This window comes from Pangasianodon hypophthalmus, chromosome 5 (assembly GCF_027358585.1).
Source record: "Pangasianodon hypophthalmus isolate fPanHyp1 chromosome 5, fPanHyp1.pri, whole genome shotgun sequence".
NCBI classification, from domain to species: Eukaryota; Metazoa; Chordata; class Actinopteri; order Siluriformes; family Pangasiidae; genus Pangasianodon; species Pangasianodon hypophthalmus.
In genome coordinates, this window is record NC_069714.1 from 31,812,418 (window position 1) to 31,833,760 (window position 21,343).

General features: G+C 40.6%; 1 protein-coding gene and 3 non-coding genes across 4 annotated transcripts; all 4 read right to left on the bottom strand.

Annotated features, from left to right (window-relative positions):
- Positions 1–1,523: 1,523 nt before the first annotated feature.
- cryba2b (crystallin, beta A2b) lies at positions 1,524–6,999 on the bottom strand. The gene is made up of 4 exons (XM_034304737.2): positions 6,765–6,999; positions 3,352–3,493; positions 3,129–3,271; positions 1,524–1,801 (listed from the first exon to the last, which is right to left on the bottom strand). Exons 1-4 carry the CDS (start codon positions 6,929–6,931, stop codon positions 1,654–1,656), a joined length of 600 nt encoding a protein of 199 aa, XP_034160628.1. The 5' UTR covers positions 6,932–6,999; the 3' UTR covers positions 1,524–1,653.
- An 11,485-nt stretch (positions 7,000–18,484) lies between these two features.
- Positions 18,485–18,557, bottom strand: trnaf-gaa (transfer RNA phenylalanine (anticodon GAA)). The gene has a single exon. It is a non-coding gene; the product is annotated as a tRNA-Phe (tRNA).
- A 1,516-nt stretch (positions 18,558–20,073) lies between these two features.
- Positions 20,074–20,146, bottom strand: trnaf-gaa (transfer RNA phenylalanine (anticodon GAA)). Its single transcript has one exon. It is a non-coding gene; the product is annotated as a tRNA-Phe (tRNA).
- Positions 20,147–20,355: 209 nt separating this feature from the next.
- On the bottom strand, positions 20,356–20,428 carry trnaf-gaa (transfer RNA phenylalanine (anticodon GAA)). Its single transcript has one exon. It is a non-coding gene; the product is annotated as a tRNA-Phe (tRNA).
- Positions 20,429–21,343: the final 915 nt, after the last annotated feature.

Genomic DNA, 21,343 nt, shown 5'->3' on the forward strand with positions numbered 1-21,343 from the left:
GCTGATGATTTTGAAGTCTCAAACTGCAGCTTCAGTGTGATACAGCAATCAAATTAAAACACACTCAGGACCATGTGTGTGTAATAATGTGTGTGTGTGTGTGTGTGTGTGTGTGTGTTGTTTTTGTGTTGTTAGCATGTGTTATGTCTGTAATTGTGCTTTTTCCGCTGTGACAAAACAATTTCCCTCAGGGATCAATAAAGCTATCTATCTATCTATCTAACATGTGATGCCCTGAAACGTGAACTCGTATGACATCACGTGAGTAATGTGTGATAAATAAAACCATAAGTGAAAATAAATAGACACAAGTGAAAAATGAGTCATGTATAAAAATCACACGCAAAAATAAATGAAAAAAGTAAAAAATTACACATCAATAATTAACAAAAGTATGAAAAAACATGTGAAACACGTTTTTCAAAAAAATGTGGATCTTATGGATCTTAAAAAAAACGTGAAAAAAAATCGTGTAAATAAAAGAATCATATATCCTATATACAAAACGATGTGAAATATATGAATAATGTAAAAATAAAGGAATTGTGTGAAAATATGTGAAAAATTGTGAATATAAATTAAGTGTGTCAAGATCACGTGTGAATGAATGAACCGTGAAAAAAAATAAAATAAACAGAAAAGTAAAAATGTGTTTTATTGAGTTTTTCCTCAGTTCACACAGTGAATATTAATCTCATTATCAGTAGAGGAACCCTAAATGATCCGATATCGCTTATTAGTAAGTAATAAAGTGTGTGTGTGTGTGTGAGAGAGAGAGAATTACAGCTTTACCACTAACTGTTACAAAGCGCTGACACTGGAGACTCCTTCCATAAACGTTACGTTACTTCACCACATCAGTGAATCGTCCCTGTGAATGAGCTGTTACTATAGCAACGATGACGTATTAGAACAAACGCATTAATATAAACCTCTCGGCATTTTAGTCAATATGAATATGAAGAAATTTCTTAGCAAAGGAATTTTAAATTTATCACATTTACACCTTTCATTAATGAAATGCTCTCTTTGTGGAGATGATGATGAGAATATAAGTGTAACTCGTACTATAGCGTATATCTTTATGAGGTCACACTGAAGGTCTCTTATGTTGTTTATATGTGTATATAATCATTAATATGCAAACTCGTGGCTAGTGATTAAAAACAGTTTTCATTTTTAAATCACGTTCCTCGTCAGCACACAGCAGGACTCAGGTAGGGGGCGTGGCCTAAAGTCAGGACGCAGAATTCAGGTGATAATTTGTACATTATTTTTATAAACTTTCATGCATGGTGTATATTTTGTTTTTTCACTGATCTTTCCTTTAAAGGAAGTGTATTGAGAAGGTTACGTCCCTCTGCGTACGTAGTGTTTAATATTTAGTGTTTAATGTGTAGTGTTTGATCTCTGTGGAAATATTTGCTTTATGAACAGTCACGTCCTGAGACAGTTACGCAGCGTGTCCGCGTTTTAACGGACGTTCTCTCCGTTTAAAAAGCAAAGAAACGACACTCAGAGAGGACTTTCACACAGTTTAATCTTTGTTTATGGAAGTACAAGGAAGGATGTAATGAAGGAGTGTGTGTTTCTGTGTATACATGTAAATGTGTGTGTGTGTGTGTAAGAGTGTGTGTGAGAGTGTGTCAGTGTTTAGTGCTGAATCCTGCGGATCGACTGGATCTGGTTGGTGTGAGCCTGAGTGCCGAACTCGTTGTAGTTTCTGAACTCGCCCTCGCGTCGGTCTCTCTCCAAGATGTACTGATAACCACGATAACCTGGGTACTGGTACGCCACCCAGCTACGGAGAGAGAGAGAGAGAGAAAGTTAAAGAGAGAGAGAGAGACATATAGAGAGACAGACAGGTAGAGAGAGAGACAGACAGACAGACAGGTAGAGAGAGAGAGATAGTTAAAGAGAGAAAGAGAGAGAGAGAAACAGGGGGAGAGAGACAGGGGGAGAGAAAGACAGACAGGTAGAGAGCAAGAGTGAGACAGACAGACAGGTAGAGAGAGAGAGAGAGAGAGAGAGAGAGAAAGAGAGAGAGAGAGAGACAGGTAGAGAAAGACAGACAGACAGTTAGAGAGCGAGAGTGAGACAGTGAGAGAGAGACAGAGTGAGAGTGAGACAGACAGGTTTAGAAAGAGAGAGAGAGAGAGAGAGAGAGAGAGAGACAGACAGGTAGAGAGAGAGAGAGAGAGAGACAAGTAGAGAAAGACAGACAGGCAGGTTTAGAGAGAGAGACAGACAGACAGGTAGAGAGCGAGAGCGAGAGTGAGACAGAGAGAGAGTGAGACAGACAGGTTTAGAGATAGAGAGAGGGGGGGGAGAGACAGACAGACAGGCAGGTAGAGAGAGAGAGAGAGAGAGAGGGGTTGAGAGAGAGAGAGAGAGAGAGACAGACAGGTTTAGAGAGAGAGAGAGAGAGAGAGAGAGAGAGACAGGTTGAGAGAGAGAGAGTGAGAGAGAGAGAGGGAGAGAGAGAGACAGACAGGTTTAGAGAGAGAGAGAGAGAGAGAGAGAGAGAGAGAGAGACAGACAGGTTTAGAGAGAGAGAGAGAGAGAGAGAGAGACAGGTTGAGAGAGAGAGAGAGAGAGAGTGAGAGAGAGAGAGACAGACAGGTTTAGAGAGAGAGAGAGAGACAGACAGGTTTAGAGAGAGAGAGAGAGAGAGAGAGAGAGAGATGTCAGTATATGTCCATTATTGAACAGCAGTTTCCTAGTCTGTGTTCTAAATCTCGCCTTATTCCCTCTTCCTCACACTAGAGAATAATAGAGAAAGGGGCGTGGCCAGAAATAAGTAAAATACAGTATGTTGTGTATATGTTACATCATTACAGCAAAAAAATCCTTTTTTCCCTTTTAACGCACAGCGTCCGCACTTCATCAGCGTTTATCTGTTAAAGCGTTTTAACTTCAGATAAATCGTTGTTCTGGTTTCTGTCGATTTCTTTTCGTCTGTGATTATATCTGTACAAACTGAATAAATCAATAAAACTAGTTCTGATCCAGACTCCAGGGAAGGCCTTAGGAACAATAACATATTAATCTGCACCTTCTGACCAATCAGATTCCAGCGTGTAATAATGCACTGCAGTGTGATTGGACGCAGTGAGAGGTGTGCTTACGCTCCCGAGTTGACTTTGATGGACGGCACTTCCTTGCTGCACCAGCCCATGGCCTGCAGAGACGGATAATCATCACACAGCTCGAACTTCCGACCCTGGAAATCCTCACACTCGTACAGGGACACCTTACTGTCACTGTGCTTCTGTAGGACAGAGAGACACGGCTGTCAGGACTGCTGTGCGTGTGTGTGTGTGTGTGTGTGTGTGTGTGTGTGAGACGTACAGCACATTGGATGGGTCTGAAGGACAGAAGGTGTTCAGTGCGGTAGCTGCTGTTTCCACTCCAGGCATGATAACACGGATAATCTCCTTTCTCCAACACAAACTGCTGTCCCTGGAACTCTGGGTACTCGTAACCCACCCACCTACACACACACACACACACACACACACACACACACACACATACGCACACACACACGCACACACACGCACACACACACACGCGCACACACGCACACACACACAAGGGATAAAGAAAGATAGAGAGCATTGTAGGTAAATATAGTAGGTAAGACCTGAAGAAGTAATGGAGGAACAGGAGAATGAAAGAAAGATGGAGACAAGGAGGAGAAAAGAGTGAGAGAATGAATGAATGAATGAAAACAAAGTGAGACAGAAGGAGAGATAGTGGTGAGAGGGATAGAGGAAAAAGTGTGAGTGAGAGATTTGAAGCAAAAATGAAAGAAATGGGAAAAGGAAGAAAAGTGAGTGGAGAGAGAGAGTGGAAATGTGGTGTGGGGGAGAGAGAGAGAGAGAGAGAGAGAGAGAAAGATGATGAGACAGAGTGAGAGATAAATATATCTTAAAGTTAAAATATAAAATAGAGTGCATTACATATATTCATATTACTCTCAGCATTGATTTGGAGAAATATAATTACAATTAGAGTGAAAGAGAAAAAAAGAGAGAGAGAGAGAGAGAGAGAGAGACAGAGACAGATGATGTGAGACAGGAAGGCATGTCTGATTGGCTGTGTGTGTGTGTGTGTGTGTGTGTGTGTGTGTGTGTGTAAACCATTGTGCTCCGCTAATCAGCAATGAGACACAAAGCAAACATCACATGGTGTGTGTGTGTGTGTGTGTGTGTGTGTGTGGGGCAGCTGCTGGCCTTTTGACACACTATCACAACACAGTGTGTCTCATTCACACCCAACACACACACACACACACACACACACACACACACACACACACCATGATCTCATTAGTCTAATCTCCCCCTTTTGTAATTCACAGAGAGAGAGAGAGAGAGAGAGAGAGAGAGAAAGTGGGCGGGGCTATACTCTTATTAAAAATGAAATTAATCTTATAAACGTAACCATCATGTGTTCACTACAAACATCAGATCTCATATTACAGTCTAATATTATACACACTATTTATATACATTTATTTATTTATTGTTTAATACACACCGGTCCATATAGAGCTATACATTCTAATGTACATCAACGGGATTTTATTTCTTTCTTTCTTTATTTATTTAGTGTTACTTTTATTTTATTTTATTTTATTAAATTTCTCTTACCATCTCATCAATATTATAATAAAATCTTTTTTTAATGCAATCATTTAATTTCTAATATCTAATAATTATTAAGCTTTAAGGCAGCACTCGCTAAGAACAGTTAGTAAACTGATAACTTCGGCCTGATACGAGAAAGTTTAAACTCTAATGATGCTTGTGTTCATGTTCCTTTTCACATAATTAACACACTTTCTGACTCAGTTATAGAAGGGAATGATTTATAATCGCACTATCGGGTGTCACCCAGGTGAGGATGAGTTTCTTTTGAGTCTGGTTCCTCTCACGGTTTCTTCCTCATATCATCTCAGGAAGTTAGAGATGGAGTGATTTCAAAAGAGCTGGAGACAAGAATATTTTGCTTGTGCCTCGTATAGCAAGAGACTGATGATGAGATAAATCACAGACATTGCAATAAATATTCCGAGGATGAGAGAAAAGGATGAGAGAAGAGGAGAAGAGAAGAGGATGAGAGAAGAGGAGGAGAGAAGAGGAGGAGAAGAGGATGAGAGAAGAGAAGAGGATGAGAGAAGAGGAGAAGAGAAGAGGATGAGAGGAGAAGAGAAGAGGATGAGAGAAGAAGATGAGAAGAGGATGAGAGAAGAGGAGGAGAGAAGAGGATGAGAGAAGAGAAGACGATGAGAGAAGAGGAGAAGAGAAGAGGATGAGAGGAGAAGAGAAGAGGATGAGAGAAGAGGAGGAGAGAAGAGGATGAGAGAAGAGGAGGAGAGAAGAGGAGGAGAGGGCAGAGAGGCTGAAGCAGCTGGACGCTCTCCTGCAGAAGAAGCTGTTTATCAGAGCAAACAGGGAGCAGAACATTACTAGAGCTAACAGGTGGTGATGATTTCACCCAATAAACATGGAAACTTTTCTCCTTGAAAGAGTCTTTAACTAAAGCGGTTGATGTCATTTGTCTGGAAAAGAAGCAGGAATTTAGGAATATCATCTTCAGCTGTCAGGTGACACCCTGCTGCTTTAATCCACTAAAATGTAAATCACTATATCAGAGCTCTAAAGTAATACTTTGGTGCCCTTGGATATTTTAACGTGGTCTGATCTAGCTCTCTTTTGATTTTGACACTCCTCTCACAGGCTTTTCTGAGTTTCCCCTGACTTCTCAGTGAGGTAAAGGGACCTGCATCGGCCTGATGGTGGCGCTGTAGCACAGGTTTTGCTTTTGGTCTATATTTCAAAATTTTGGTTTGGTTTTTCCACTGATTTCATGGCTTCTGCCAACCAAAAAAAAAAAAAAAAACAAGATCTGTTTAGATCTACCCAGTTAGATTTTGAGCTAATTTGCAGGATTAATTTAAAAACATGGCTTCTGACAGCCAATCAGGTTTCACACAACTAGCACTGAGCTCTCATCACAAACCATAAGTATTTTCATCTCTTGTCTCTTTATTGTTCTATGTATGTTGGTAAGAACTGGCCATTGGGGGCGCTATTTGCAAAGAGTGCTTGGACCCCATAGATCGCTGCTTGCTTTGTGCAGAACTTGACTTTAATACACAAAATGTTTGTTTGTTTGTTTGTTTGTTTTGTTGTTTGTTTAGTCATGTGCCTTTCTAACACCATTTGTGTAGTATATAACACAAAGTAATCGAAAACAAACATGCTTAAGGAGTAAAATCATTAGAATTATATTGTGTGAAAAGTTTTCAGATGAGAGATGAAAGAACTTTTTGCACAATATTAATAAACCTGACGTTAATTTGCATTTAATGTATATTAATCATTATTTATATTCTAATAATTCTGGTCTGTATAAATCTATATATTCTGAACATCTAAAATAATCTGTATTTATTAATATTTGTACTAATCTATATTATTCTGTATTTATTCAGATAAAAACATGTATTCTCCTCTGTCACGTATCACATTTATAATAAAATATATTTAAAACTTGCATTAAAATATTTTTTAAATGTTTAAAATGATATATAATATTATAAAAAAAGTACATTTATTTAAAGATTAAATATATCATGTGACAGTGTGATTAAAGTCGGTTAGTTTAACCACACCCCCTACCCCGTCTCTCCTGAGCTCTGATTGGCTCCTGTCCTGTTTGATATGTAAATGAGGGGGTCAGAGGTCACTCACGGGCCGTTCTCCACTTTGATGGAGCGGATCTTCCTGAAGTCTCGGTCCAGGATGTTCTGACACTCCATGGTGAACTGACAGCTCTTCCCCTGGAAGTATTCCTCCTCGAACACGGTGATGCTCCACTGGCTCCGCCCCCTCTGCTCCATCTGCTGCTCCGGGTTCATGGCCGCTGCTCCGTGTGTGTTTGTGTGCGTACGAGTGTGTGTGCGTGTGTGTAATCACTGCGCCGCCGCTCTGCCCGGGGTGTTTATATACCTCACTGACCCCCGCTGGAGCCCCGGGGCGAGAGGCACAGACCTGCACAGTCAGCACACACACACTCAAAACCCGCATTAACACACAATCAACACACAACACTGTGAGCTTCAGAGACACAATCACACTCACTGACTCAGCACAAGCTGCAAAAAACACTCTGTGTGTGTGTGTGTGTGCGCGTGTGTTTAATGGGGAATGTGTGTATTGTTCCTGGCACTGTGTAGATGTGTTTATCACAGACATTTGTACTTTTGTATACCGTGTGTTGTGTAGTTCTCTGTATTCTGTTTTGTGTTTATTAGAAATGTGTGTGTTGTGTGTTTAATGGGGAATGTGTGTGTTGTGTGTTTAATGGAGAATGTGTGTGTTTAATGGAGAATGTGTGTTTAATGGGGAATGTGTGTATTGTGTATGTGTGTGTTGTCTATTGTGTGTTTAATGGAGAATGTGTGTTTAATGGGGAATGTGTGTGTTGTGTGTTTAATGGAGAATGTGTGTGTTGTGTGTTTAATGGAGAATGTGTGTGTTTAATGGGGAATGTGTGTGTTGTGTGTTTAATGGAGAATGTGTGTGTTTAATGGAGAATGTGTGTATTGTGTAGGTGTGTGTTGTCTATTGTGTGTTTAATGGGGAATGTGTGTATTGTGTAGGTGTGTGTTGTCTATTGTGTGTTTAATGGGGAATGTGTGTGTTGTGTGTTTAATGGAGAATGTGTGTGTTTAATGGGGAATGTGTGTGTTGTGTAGGTGTGTGTGCCATGTATTTTGTGAAAAATATGTGTAGGTTTATGTACTGTGTAGGTCTGTATTTTGTTGTTGTGTGTACTGTGAGTGTGCTTGTGTGTTTAATGGGGAATGTGTGTGTTTAATGGGGAATGTGTGTATTGTGTAGGTGTGTGTTGTCTATTATGTGTTTAATGGGGAATGTGTGTGTTGTGTGTTTAATGGAGAATGTGTGTAATTGCGTAATGCAATAAATAAAAATTGTAATCATTGGCACTTTGCTGAGGTGTCAGAGGAAAGAGAATAAAACACTTCAGGGCATGCTGTTACAGGAAAATAACCAACTCAGTTGAACAGTAAAGTTAAAATAGCACAGAAATGAAACATGATTGAACAATAATAATGTACAAATGCAGCTACATCTAAAAGTTTGTTTAAATAAAAAGTAAATACTCCACTAGACCTCGGAGTGTGCAGTGATGACACCGGATCCAGGTGCAAGGACGATTCTTCAGAGTCCTCGTGTCTTCTCTCTGCTGACGTGGTGAACTCGAGGTGAAGAGCTCGTCCGACGTCGGCGAGACCAGGACCATCTCGCTGATGACTCAGCAGTAGCAGACTGTGTGTGTGTGTGTGTGTGTGTGTGTGTGTTGTACACCCCCAACCCCTCACCCAAGGTGTTCAGAAGACATGTAGAACTTCTCTGAGACTGATGGTGTGTATGAGCATGTACTTGTGTGTGGTCTGCATGGAGCACAGTGTGTGCTTTCTGCAGAACTTCATGCAAATCCGCTCAGGAAGAAGGTCAGGAGCTTGATCCATTCATCCTCAGATCATATAAAAAAGACAATGCATGATGACCTTCTCAGGAACTGGTGTCTGATCTCCAAGAACTGGGTCTTCCACTCCATCAGTGTCCTCCATCAGTCATGGCCAGCTGGGCGTAGCTATAGGTGCCCTCAGACTTGAGTCTCTCAAACTTTAGAATAAAAAATACATAAGATAGGAGTAATGATACCTTTATGACCACACACTCACCATCCATCTGGTCTTCCTCCACCTTCACCACTTCCATATTTATGAGTACAGCAAAACCCAGAGATGAGAGAAGCAGCCAGAAGCCTACAACACTGCTTCTGCACCTTCATCACAGGAAGGATGTTCTCTCAGAGGTCACAGCGCTCCTCAGCTCCTGCAAACTACAACTACTCCTAATAATAATAATAATAATAATAATAATAATAATAATATGTTTTCTTTACATAGCGCTTTCACAAACCCAAGGTCACTTTACAAAGCAATCAAGGGAATAGTAGCAGTAGTAAAAGTATTAAAAATAAAGAAAGAAAGAAAAATAATTAAAAATAAATAAATAAAAAAAGGAGGGTTCGCAGAAATCAGACACAGCAAAGAAGGAGAAATTAAGTTAGTTATGTGTAGGAAGGGAAACAGTTTGTGAACATGTGTGTCTTTTTTTTTATTATTATTATTGTTATTATTTAAATAAGGCAAATTAGTGCTTTCTTTCTTTCTGGCTGGTGCATTTACACCGAACAAACACTCAAAATTTTCTGTTAAAATACTCAAAAAATACACTTCCTCTAAAATAAGAATTATCGCATTGTGATGGCATTTGAAAGACTCATTGAAATTAATTCAATTTTATTTGTATAGCGCTTTTAACAGTGGACATTGTCACAAAGCAGCTTTACAGAAATAAATAGATTCAAATTAAATTAAATTAGAAAAATTATAAATATATGAATTGATGGTGAGGAAAAACTCCTTGAGACGATATGAGGAAGAAACCTTGAGAGGAACCAGACTCAAAAGGGAACCCATCCTCATCTGGGTGACACCCGATACTGCGATTATAAATCATTTATCTTCTATAACTGTGTACTACATGGACAAATAGTGCAGTTGAGTAACCAGGAAATTCATCACAGTTTTAACATGAAGTCTGGTTTGTTAAATCTATCCACTGTCCACTGATGGAGACCTGAGTACGAAGCTGCTCGTGGCAACCACAGCCCCAAAGCCACCACAGCAATCACAGTCCCAAGCCATTACAGTACAGCTCCCCATGTGAGATCCAATTATAGCAAAAGAGAGAAAAAAAAGTTGGGTGAAAATGAGTAACAAAATTGAAAGTGGAGTTTGATTTTACAGTGTGGTGAGGAGAGTGTTTCAGCGCATTTCAGAGGGAGGGACTCTCTCCTGCTGGCTTCGATGGCTTTGTTTGGTTTCTGTGTGTGTGTCATGTGAGTCAGATTCAGGATTAGGGATAATGAAGTGCTTTAGTTTTTATTTGGGTATATGCCCTTGTAACAGTCACCGTCTGTCACAGTTATGCTCATGTTATGTTCATCCTAGCCACTAGGGGGACCTATGTAGATCACCCTGTATTAAATAAAAACAGGAAGTAGTAGAGTAAGTGCTAGGTTCTGTTTGGAGCTGCTTCATGGTTGCTCTACATCCTAAGCCTGTTTGAGAAACCTTTATGTTTCCAGCTCAAACGTAAGTTTAATGGTTGTATCCATTGTTTTGATAAACTTAAATGGAGTTTGCTTATTTTAATTGAGTTTATTTACTGCTAGGTTCTGTTTGGAGCTGCCTCATGGTTGCTCTACATCCTAAGCCTATTTGAGAAACTTTTATGTTTCCAGCTCAAACGTTTTGTTTGGAGCTGCCTCATGGTTGCCGGTGTCCTGCATCCTAAGCCTGTTTGAGAAACCTTTATGTTTCCAGCTCAAACCTTCCAGCTCAAACCTCTTGATCGAGTATTGGGGCTACTTCTTTGTGCTTATGGGAAAGTGCCTTACTATATTGCTGAAGCAACTCCATCTGGGTATTTGGAGTGAAACTTTCATACCGACCAGACATCCAAGTTTAGGACTTTATCATCAGCCTTCATAACTGCTTATCTACAGATAGGACTGGTTTCCTTTATTTTATGAACTGTTTATAATCTCAACCTGCAGTGGACTGTGCTGGTCATTTCAATTCCCTACACACCCACGTACTCTCCTTATGGCAATCTTGTTGAACTGTATGTGTATATATATGTGTGTGTGTGTGTGTGTGTGTGTGTGTGTGTGTGTGTGTGTGTGTAAATGACTTGCACTGTCTGGAGTTTGTGTCTGTCAAAATGTGACGAATGTTTGAAAACATGTTGAAAGAAACACCATTTTGATTGTGCATGAATTTATTTGTGGGTAGAACTCTTTCACATTAGGTTAATTCTTTGGTATTTGATAACTGGGACGGTTATAGATTGACACCCAACGTGGGGCCCTTTTGCAAATTGAGTGTGAAAAGTCTATGCTGTTTATTGAATAATTGTATCCTGTTTAATGGTGTATTGTGTTGTAGAAATGTCGATATCATCACGTGGTGCAGAGGATGAGTATGAACCCCCTACTGATTTCACTCCTGGACCTTTTGTTACTCGAAGAGATCCTTCACCCTTAAAAGATCTCATAAACACTTTACCTCAACTCAGATAATGACAACGACTCCGATGCTCAACTCGACATTTCTCTTCCTCCTCCTCAGAGGACATAATTTCTGATTCCCATCCTGCAGAGCAATTGGTTCATGATCTGACTGAGCAAGTCACAACTCTAGCAGGTGATGTACAAGCTTGCCTACAGCAGTTAAGTCAATGCTGTTCTCAAACTGAGATTATCAAGCTAGAAGGAAAGTTGAACTACAAAATAGAAAGAGAATGTGAGAGAGTTAAGAAAAGCCTTGAGTTAAGCATTCAAGATTTGGGAAAGTCAATGGTCGACTGTCTAAAGAGGAGGGATGCACAAATTGATGCTAAGCTTAAAAGTCATGCCCCTGTCATGTCCACTCCAGTTTCTCCTCCATTGTTTACTCGAGCCTACCCTGCAAGGTCTCATCAAATTCCTATCTTACCAGACAGTGCGAATGATGTTGCATATTGCCCACATGTAAAAGTTGAATTTCCCCAATTTGATTTCGATGACAACAATGATCCTGTCTCTTTTGTCGAACGGTGTGAAGAGTATTTTACAATAAGACCTCTCACTGATTCCGAAATACTAGCATCCCTTACTTCTGTTCTAAAGGGTACAGCGTGGGTACGTGCTTACCTGGAAACAATTTAAACAAGATTTTTTGCATGCTTTCCTTACTGAAGACTACGAAGCCGAAGCAGCTAAGCATCTTGTGGAAAGGAAACAAGGTTCCAGAGAATCCATTCGTGACTTTGCTTACCACTACCGGGCCCTCTATCTAAGGTGGAAGAAGGAGATGGCGGAGAAAGAGATTGTTCAAGCCATTCTGAGAAATTGCAACCCCAACTTGCAAGTCTATTGAGAGGGACTGTGAAGGAGGTGAGTGAGTTGGTGAGAATTGGCACACAGATCGAGAGAGACTTTGAAGAAGCAAAGAAATATTGGAGCCAGGTCAATGCTGACACACAGAAGCGGAAATCCCCAAGTGAACAAGACCCTCATCCTAAGTTGAATCCTTCATCGACACTCATTCTACAACCCATATCAAGTTTGTCCAATTTAAAAATTCTGACCCTGTCCCTGCTGATCAGAGGAAGATACTTTCAAGCCATGGTCGATACAGGAAACTCGCTAACTCTCATACAAGAGTCATGTTGGAGACAGCTGAGACAAGGTGAACAGTTAAGTTCAAGTCGTGGCCAAACTTTCAGGCAAGCAAATGGTCAAGTGTTACCTGCTATAGGAGTTTGGCACTGTGAATGTGATCTGCAAAAAAGGAAGTATGACTTAAACTTATTTGTCATGAAAGATGATGATCTCACTGTACCTGTTGTATTAGGTATGGACTTCCTGGTAACAACTGGAATTAATTTGAATTTTTGCAATGCTCAGTATACTTTACCTGCCACTTCTATCTACCAAAAAGAAACATTTTCATTCTTGTCCCCTCCTGCTCCGATGCACTGTTGTCTCTCTTCCTTGCCTTACCCATTCCCGGAGAATCACCAGAAACCCAGCAAGCTATTCATCAACTGGTCACAAATGCTGACACATCCCCCATATACCAGTCACAACTTCATCAATTACTCAAAGATTGGCCTACTGTCTGCACGAGTGAAATTGGACACACCAGTGTAGTCAAGCATTGTATCATCACCACAAATGAGGTACCTGTCCGTAAGATAGCCTACTGTGTATCTCGAGAGAAACAAGACTTCATTGACCAAGAGATCAGGACAATGCTGGATAAGCAAATTATCCGACCTTCGTTTTCTTCTTGGGCTGCACCAGTGGTTCTAGTGACAAAGAAGGGAGGTGGGCAGAGATTTTATATTGATTTCAGAAGTCTAAATGCAAAGACGTATCTGGACGGATATCCCATGCCACAGATACATGATATTCTCGAGTCTGTGCATGGTGCTGCAGTCTTCAGTACCCTCGACCTCAAGAGTGGGTATTGGCAAGTTGAGATGGAACCTGCGAGCATCCATAAAACTGCTTTTGTAACACAGTCTGGGCTATATGAATTCCTTCGTCTACCTTTCGGCCTCAAAAACTCTGCAGCCTCATTTCAACGTCTCGTGGAATTCGTGTTAAAGGATTTGAAAGGAAAAATTTGTTTTGTGTACATTGATGACATTGTTGCAGAAGTGTTGCAGTGTTTGAACAAGGCAGGTCTAACCTTGAACCTTCAAAAATGCAATCTAATGCAAAAGTCTTTGAAGTTTCTTGAACACGTGATTTCAGCTGAGGGAATAAAGACAGACCAAGACAAGGTTGACTCTGTTGCCAACTTTCCTGTACCTAAGTCGCTGAAGGAAGTCCAATGATTTCTAGGCTTGGCGGGATGGTACCAGAGATTTATCCCTAAATTCTCAGAGAAAGCTGCATCACTACATGCCCTAAAAAAGAAAGGAGCTACTTGGATGTGGACCAAGGAATGTCAGAATTCTTTTGAGTTGATTAAGTGTGAGTTGATCAATGCACCAATTGTAATTGCCCCTGACCTGAGTAAACCTTTGAAAGTTCAGACTGACGCAAGTGACATTGGTATAGGAGCTGTCCTAACCCAAGATATTGAAGGAGTGGAACATGTCGTTGTCTATGCTTCATGTCTTTTACGAGGAGCTGAAAAATCGTACTCTGTTTCGGAAAAGGAATGTTGTGCTGTGGTATGAGCAATAGAAAAATGGAGACCTTACCTGGAGGGATGACCATTTGAAGTGATCATCGATCATGCTGCTCTTACCTGGGTCTTTAACCATCCAAAACCCTCATCGCGATTGATACGCTGGGGTATCCATCTCCAAGAGTTTGAATTCACTGTCAAGTACAGAAAAGGACAATGTAATATTGTTCCAGACACACTGTCCCGTAGTTTCCCTGAATCTTCGTCACTCCACATACTTACTCTGCTAAAACCAAAGGATTCTTCAACTGCCTTTGCAACCTTTCCGATAGAATGGTCAGACATCGCCAAAGCCCAACAAGAAGATGCAGAAATCCAAAGATTCATTGCTGAAGTTCAGTCAACCGCTGTTCCCAATCCCAATCGTATCCACTATGTTATGAAGAATGGTTTTCTCTTCAGAAGCATATCTCGAGGACAGGAAGGAGAAAAACTTCAACTTGTCATCCCAACCTCTCTGAGAGCTGACTTTTTGAAATATGCTCACAACAACCCATTAAGTGGACATCTCGGCAGGCTCAAGACATTGTTGAGGCTGGTGGACATATGCTATTGGCCAACGATACGTTCTGACGTATGGAAGCATTGCAAGGAATGCCAGGTATGTCAGAAGTACAAACCAACCGTTGCGAAGTTAGCTGGCTATATGCAGTCGACACCGATAGTGGAACCTGGGTATATGCTCGGGATTGACCTCATGGGACCATTCCCTAAAAGTCAGAAACAGAACGAACATCTCTTAGTAATTGTTGATTACAGCTCAAAATGGGTTGAGTTGTTCCCTCTGCGGGTGGCCAAAGCTCCACAAATTGCTCGCATCCTGGTTGAAGAAATTTTCATCAGATGGGGGACTCTCATGTACCTGGTATCTGACCGAGGAGCACAATTCACTTCTCAGCTCATCACTCTAGTCTGGAAGCAGTGGAATGTCATCCAAAAAATTGCCACTACTGCCCACCCCCAAACCAACCTAACCGAACGAATTAATCGAACGCTCAAGACAATGATCGCCTCTGGTTAGCAGAGTTCAGGTTTGCTATCAACATGGCATGGCAAGAGAGTACTGGATTTACCCCAGCCGAAGTCATGCTTGGTCGTAAATTGAAGGGTCCTCTGGAAAGAGCCATCCCAAAGCCATCTGACCCAGATAGCCCAGCCTATCCTATCCTGGAAAAGTCAAAAGAGCTACTCCAGACTGTGCAAAGGAATGTTGAGCGAGCCCAGAGCAAACAACGCCAGTATTACAACTTACGAAGACGACAAGTTCACTTCCAAGTTGGAGATTTGGTGTGGGTTTGTATGCATCCTCTGTCACGTGCTGATGAAGGTTTTATGGCTAAACTTGCAGCTAAATGGAAAGGTCTTGCCAAAGTGGTTAAGTGTCTTAGTTAACTACTTTGTATCTTTTACTGATCAGCCTGAACATGTAGATTCTTTTCATGTACAGAATTTAAAACCTTATTTTGGCACTGTAGAAACATTCTAAAATGAGGGGACAGATATGTAACAGTCACCGTCTGTCACAGTTATGCTCATGTTATGTTCATCTTAGCCACTAGGGGGACCTATGTAGATCACCCTGTATTAAATAAAAACAGGAAGTAGTAGAGTAAGTGCTAGGTTCTGTTCGGAGCTGCCTCATGGTTGCTCTACATCCTAAGCCTGTTTGAGAAACCTTCATGTTTCCAGCTCAAACGTAGGTTTAATGGTTCTATCCGTTGTTTTGATAAACTTAAATGGAGTTTGCTTATTTTAATTGAGTTTATTTACTGCTAGGTTCTGTTTGGAGCTGCCTCATGGTTGCTCTACATCCTAAGCCTATTTGAGAAACTTTTATGTTTCCAGCTCAAACGTTTTGTTTGGAGCTGCCTCATGGTTGCCGGTGTCCTGCATCCTAAGCCTGTTTGAGAAACCTTTATGTCTCCAGCTCAAACCTTCCAGCTCAAACCTCTTGATCGAGTATTGGGGCTACTTCTTTGTGCTTATGGGAAAGTGCCTTACTATATTGCTGAAGCAACTCCATCTGGGTATTTGGAGTGAAACTTTCATATCGACCAGACATCCAAGTTTAGGACTTTATCATCAGCCTTCATAACTCTGCTCATCTACAGATAGGACTGGTTTCCTTTATTTTATGAACTGTTTATAATCTCAACCTGCAGTGGACTGTGCTGGTCATTTCAATTCCCTACACACCCACGTACTCTCCTTATGGCAATCTTGTTGAACTATGTGTGTGTGTGTGTGTGTGTGTGTATGTATATATATATATATATATATATATATATATATATATATATATATATATATATTATATATATATATATTATATATATATATATATATTATATATATATATTATATTATATATATATATATATATATATATATATATATATATATATATATATTATATATATATTAGTGTATATAGTGTGTGTAAATGACTTGCCCTGTCTGGAGTTTGTGTCTGTCAAAATGTGAAGAATGTTTGAAAACATGTTGAAAGAAACACCATTTTGGTTGTGCATGAATTTATTTGTGAGTAGAACTCTTTCACATTAGGTTAATTCTGGTATTTGCAAAGGAGGTGAGTCTCTCCCACCCCCTTTTATTTCTTGTAGCTCGAACAGTGCAAAGTAACTGGGACGGTTATACCCTTTAGGACAAGGGCACACTCCAAGAGTCCAACATAACCAGACCTACTCCCCCTTTCTTTTATAATAAACTTAGACTTTCAACATCAATCATGAATAGAGAAGCAGAGTCTGGGAAGGTCCTGTCTGTAATTTTTTTTATAAAATCATTGTGTCTTTCAGGTAACTGGCATGAAGTTGTGAGACAGGGTTGTGGACGTGGTCTGTGTACCACGCCATGTTGTAGGTTTCGCTTCCACAACCTGAAACAATTGATTGTCCCTGTGGGTTTCTCTTTGTTTTTTGGTGTACTTTTGGAGCACTTTTGGAGCAATCTAGTGTATTAATGCACTGATTACCTTTAAACCTGAGCTGTTGCAGTTTGATTTGGTAGTTGTACCTGTGGAGAGCGCAACAGACTGTTAATTAGGTTCTGAGCTGGACTTTGTTCTGGCGAGCCAAGTAGTGTCTTTTTGTTCCACTGTTCCACTGTTCTAAATCTACCCTTGGCTCATTTTACAACTACGTCCCATTCATCAGCCTTGTTCAGTTCTTTGTATAACTCTAGTTTCACCCGGGTATATTGATCCTTTTAGGGCTGCATATTTGCTTTCTCCAATTTTGTGCATTTTTCTGTAACATCCTGTATGTGGATTGGGGAAGGATAGTTTAATAAAATGTGTTTGTGTAACTGTCTATTCATACAATTTGTGTGTATATAAAGCTGTCTGGGACAGTATCTTGATGGTGTGTATGAATGTAAAAAAAACTTCCATAAGTGTATGTCTACAAATGTTGTGGATGGTGTGTTTTGCAGTTGCTGCTCTGTATATGATGTGTTCCACTCCATTTGCTTCCAAATCAGTTTCTGAGAGAAATCACTGCATCCATGAAAAAATGTATATTATAAAAATTGGGACAAAAAAAGAAAGGGAAAAAAGAAACTGGAACCCTTATTCAGTCTTACCCCTGTGCGTGTTTCAAGGCCTGTTCCTGCTAGTCAATGATCTCTTCCATTTCACACATCTGCAAATACAGGTATGAACAGGCTTTATGTGATGCTTCTCTCCCTAGTAAAAAAATATTGAGTACTCAATGTTTTTACGATAATACATTGTGTATACATGTCACAATATATTTAGGGTTGGGGTTGAGTGGGGGTTAGGGTTATGGTTGATGTTATGGTTGGGCGAGGGGTATATCTTTTTTGTGAATCCATTTATTTCTGTAAAGCTGCTTTGTGACAATGTCCATTGTTAAATGCGCTATACAAATAAAATTGAATTGAATTGAACATAAAAGTTGAGTTAAGGTTGACTTAGGGTTCACATTAAGGTTGAGATACAGTTAATATTAGGCTCAGGGTTGACATTAGGGTTGACATTAGGGTTGAGCTTGGGTCGATTGGGTTGTGCTAGGCTTAGGGTTGAGTAAGGGTTGATGTTAGGATTAGGGTTGACATTAGGTTTGAGCTAGGGTTAATGATAGGATTACGATTGACATTAGGGTTGAGCTAGGGTTAATGTTAGGATTAGGGTTGACATTAGCGTTGAGCTAGGGTTGATGGGGTTGTGCTAGGCTTAGGGTTGAGCGAGGGTGGACGTTAGTGTTGAGATACGGTTAATGTTAGGGTTGACATTAGGGTTAACATAAGGGTTGAGTTAGGGTGGACGTTAGTGTTGAGATACGGTTAATGTTAGGGTTGACATTAGGGTTAACGTTATTGTTGAGAAGTGGTTAGGGTTGATGTAAGTGGTCAGATACTGTTAATGTTAGGGTTAGAGTTGACATCCTTAACATTAAGGTTGAGTTAGGGTTGAGATATGGTTAATGTTAGGGTTGGGGTTGACATTAGGGTTGAGTTAGAGAAGATAATCCTTTATTTGTCCCCAATGGAGAAACTTGCAAGGAAGGTTTTTACCCCAGCTGCCGAAACCCGGGATTGAACCAGGGATCTTTAGATCTTCAGTCTAACGCTCTCCTAACTGAGCTATTTCGGCACTGAGGGCCTGGTATGGTTAATGTTAGGTTTAGGGTTGACAAGGGTTGAGTTAGGGTTGGGCAAGGGTTAATGTTAGGGTTTAGATACAGTTAATATTAGGGTTAGGGTTGCCAAGGGATGAGTTAGGGTTAATGATAGGGTTACGATTGACATTAGGGTTGAGCTAGGGTTGACGTAGGCTTAGGATTAAGCTAGGGTTCACGTTAGTGTTAAGATATGGTTAATGTTAGGGTTGGCAGGGTTAACATAAGGGTTGAATTGGGGTTGACATTAGTGTTGAGAAGTGGTTAGGGTTAGGGTTGACATTAGGGTTGAGACATGGTTAGGGTTAGGGTTAGGGTTGACATTAGTGTTGAGTTAGGGTTAATGATAGGGTTACAATTGACATTAGGGTTGAGCTAGTGTTGATGTTAGGGTTATGGTTGAGAGTTAACGCTCTCCCAACTGAGCTATTTCGGCACTGTGTCCTGATATGGTTAATATTAGGGTTGCTCTAGGGTTGATGGGGTTGAGCTAGGGTTAGGGTTGAGTGAGGGTTGATGTAGGGTTAGGGTTGATGTTATGGTTGACCAAGGATTGACATAAGGGATGAGCTAGGGTTGACATAAGGGGTGAGTTAGGGTGGAAGTTAGTATTAAGCTAGGTTAGGGTTGGCGTTGACATTAGGGTTGACATAAAACCCCTAACCCCTAGGGATAAATTCACATATTTACTATATATCTTTTTTGTGAATCCATTTATTTCTGTAAAGCTGCTTTGTGACAATGTCCATTGTTAAATGCGCTATACAAATAAAATTGAATTGAACATAAAAGTTGAGTTAAGGTTGACTTAGGGTTCACATTAAGGTTGAGATACAGTTAATATTAGGCTCAGGGTTGACATTAGGGTTGACAAGTGTTGAGTTAGGGTTGAGCAAGGATTGGGGTTGTGCTAGGTTTAATATTTGGATTGAGATATGGTTACGGTTGACATTAGGGTTGACGTTAGGGTTGAGCTTGGGTCGATTGGGTTGTGCTAGGCTTAGGGTTGAGTAAGGGTTGATGTTAGGATTAGGGTTGACATTAGGTTTGAGCTAGGGTTAATGATAGGATTACGATTGACATTAGGGTTGAGCTAGGGTTAATGTTAGGATTAGGGTTGACATTAGCGTTGAGCTAGGGTTGATGGGGTTGAGCGAGGGTGGACGTTAGGGTTAGGGTTAGGGTTGACATTAGGGTTAACATAAGGGTTGAGTTAGGGTGGACGTTATTGTTGAGAAGTGGTTAGGGTTAGGGTTGATGTAAGTGGTCAGATACTGTTAACGTTAAGGTTAGGGTTGACATTAGGGTTGATGTAAGTGTTCAGATACAGTTAATGTTAGGGTTAGAGTTGACATCCTTAACATTAAGGTTGAGTTAGGGTTGAGATATGGTTAATGTTAGGGTTGGGGTTGACATTAGGGTTGAGTTAGATAAGATAATCTGTTATTTGTCCCCAACGGGGAAACTTGCAAGAAAGGTTTTTGCCCCAGCTGCCGAAACCCGGGATTGAACCAGGGACCTTTAGATCTTCAGTCTAACGCTCTCTCAACTGAGTTATTTCGGCACAGGGTTAGAGTATGGTTAATGTTAGGGTTGGGCTTGACATTAGGGTTGGTGTCAGTGTTGAGAGACAGTTAATATTAGGGTTGACAAGGGTTAATGTTAGGATTAGGGTTGATGTAAGTGTTGAGATATAGTTAATGTTGAGTTAGAGAAGATAATCTGTTATTTGTCCCCAATGGAGAAACTTGCAAGGAAGGTTTTTACCCCAGCTGCCGAAACCCGGGATTGAACCAGGGACCTTTAGATCTTCAGTCTAACGCTCTCCCAACTGAGCTATTTCGGCACTGAGGGCCTGGTATGGTTAATGTTAGGTTTAGGGTTGACAAGGGTTGAGTTAGGGTTGGGCAAGGGTTAATGTTAGGGTTTAGATACAGTTAATATTAGGGTTAGGGTTGACAAGGGATGAGTTAGGGTTAATGATAGGGTTACGATTGACATTAGGGTTGAGCTAGGGTTGACGTAGGCTTAGGATTAAGCTAGGGTTCACGTTAGTGTTAAGATATGGTTAATGTTAGGGTTGGCAGGGTTAACATAAGGGTTGAATTGGGGTTGACATTAGTGTTGAGAAGTGGTTAGGGTTAGGGTTAGGGTTGACATTAGGGTTGAGACATGGTTAGGGTTAGGATTAGGGTTAGGGTTGACATTAGTGTTGAGTTAGGGTTAATGATAGGGTTACAATTGACATTAGGGTTGACATTAGGGTTGAGCTAGTGTTGATGTTAGGGTTATGGTTGAGAGTTAACGCTCTCCCAACTGAGCTATTTCGGCACTGTGTCCTGATATGGTTAATATTAGGGTTGCTCTAGGGTTGATGGGGTTGAGCTAGGGTTAGGGTTCAGTGAGGGTTGATGTAGGGTTAGGGTTGATGTTATGGTTGACCAAGGATTGACATAAGGGATGAGCTAGGGTTGACATAAGGGGTGAGTTAGGGTGGAAGTTAGTATTAAGCTAGGTTAGGGTTGGCGTTGACATTAGGGTTGACATTAGCGTTGAGCTAGGGTTGATGGGGTTGTGCTAGGCTTAGGGTTGAGCGAGGGTGGACGTTAGTGTTGAGATAGGGTTAATGTTAGGGTTGACATTAGGGTTAACATAAGGGTTGAGTTAGGGTGGATGTTATTGTTGAGATACGGTTAATGTTAGGATTGACATTAGGGTTAACATAAGGGTTGAGTTAGGGTGGACGTTATTGTTGAGATAC

Bases quoted from the DNA above. Each gene is read 5' to 3' on its own strand.
- cryba2b (XM_034304737.2), bottom strand. From the start codon at position 6,931: ATGAACCCGGAGCAGCAGATGGAGCAGAGGGGGCGGAGCCAGTGGAGC. The intron at 3,272-3,351 runs GTACGTCTCACA...TCTGTCCTACAG, and splicing joins TCAGACCCATCCAATGTGCT to AAGCACAGTGACAGTAAGGT. The intron at 1,802-3,128 runs GTAAGCACACCT...CTCTCTCCGTAG, and splicing joins ATCAAAGTCAACTCGGGAGC to CTGGGTGGCGTACCAGTACC.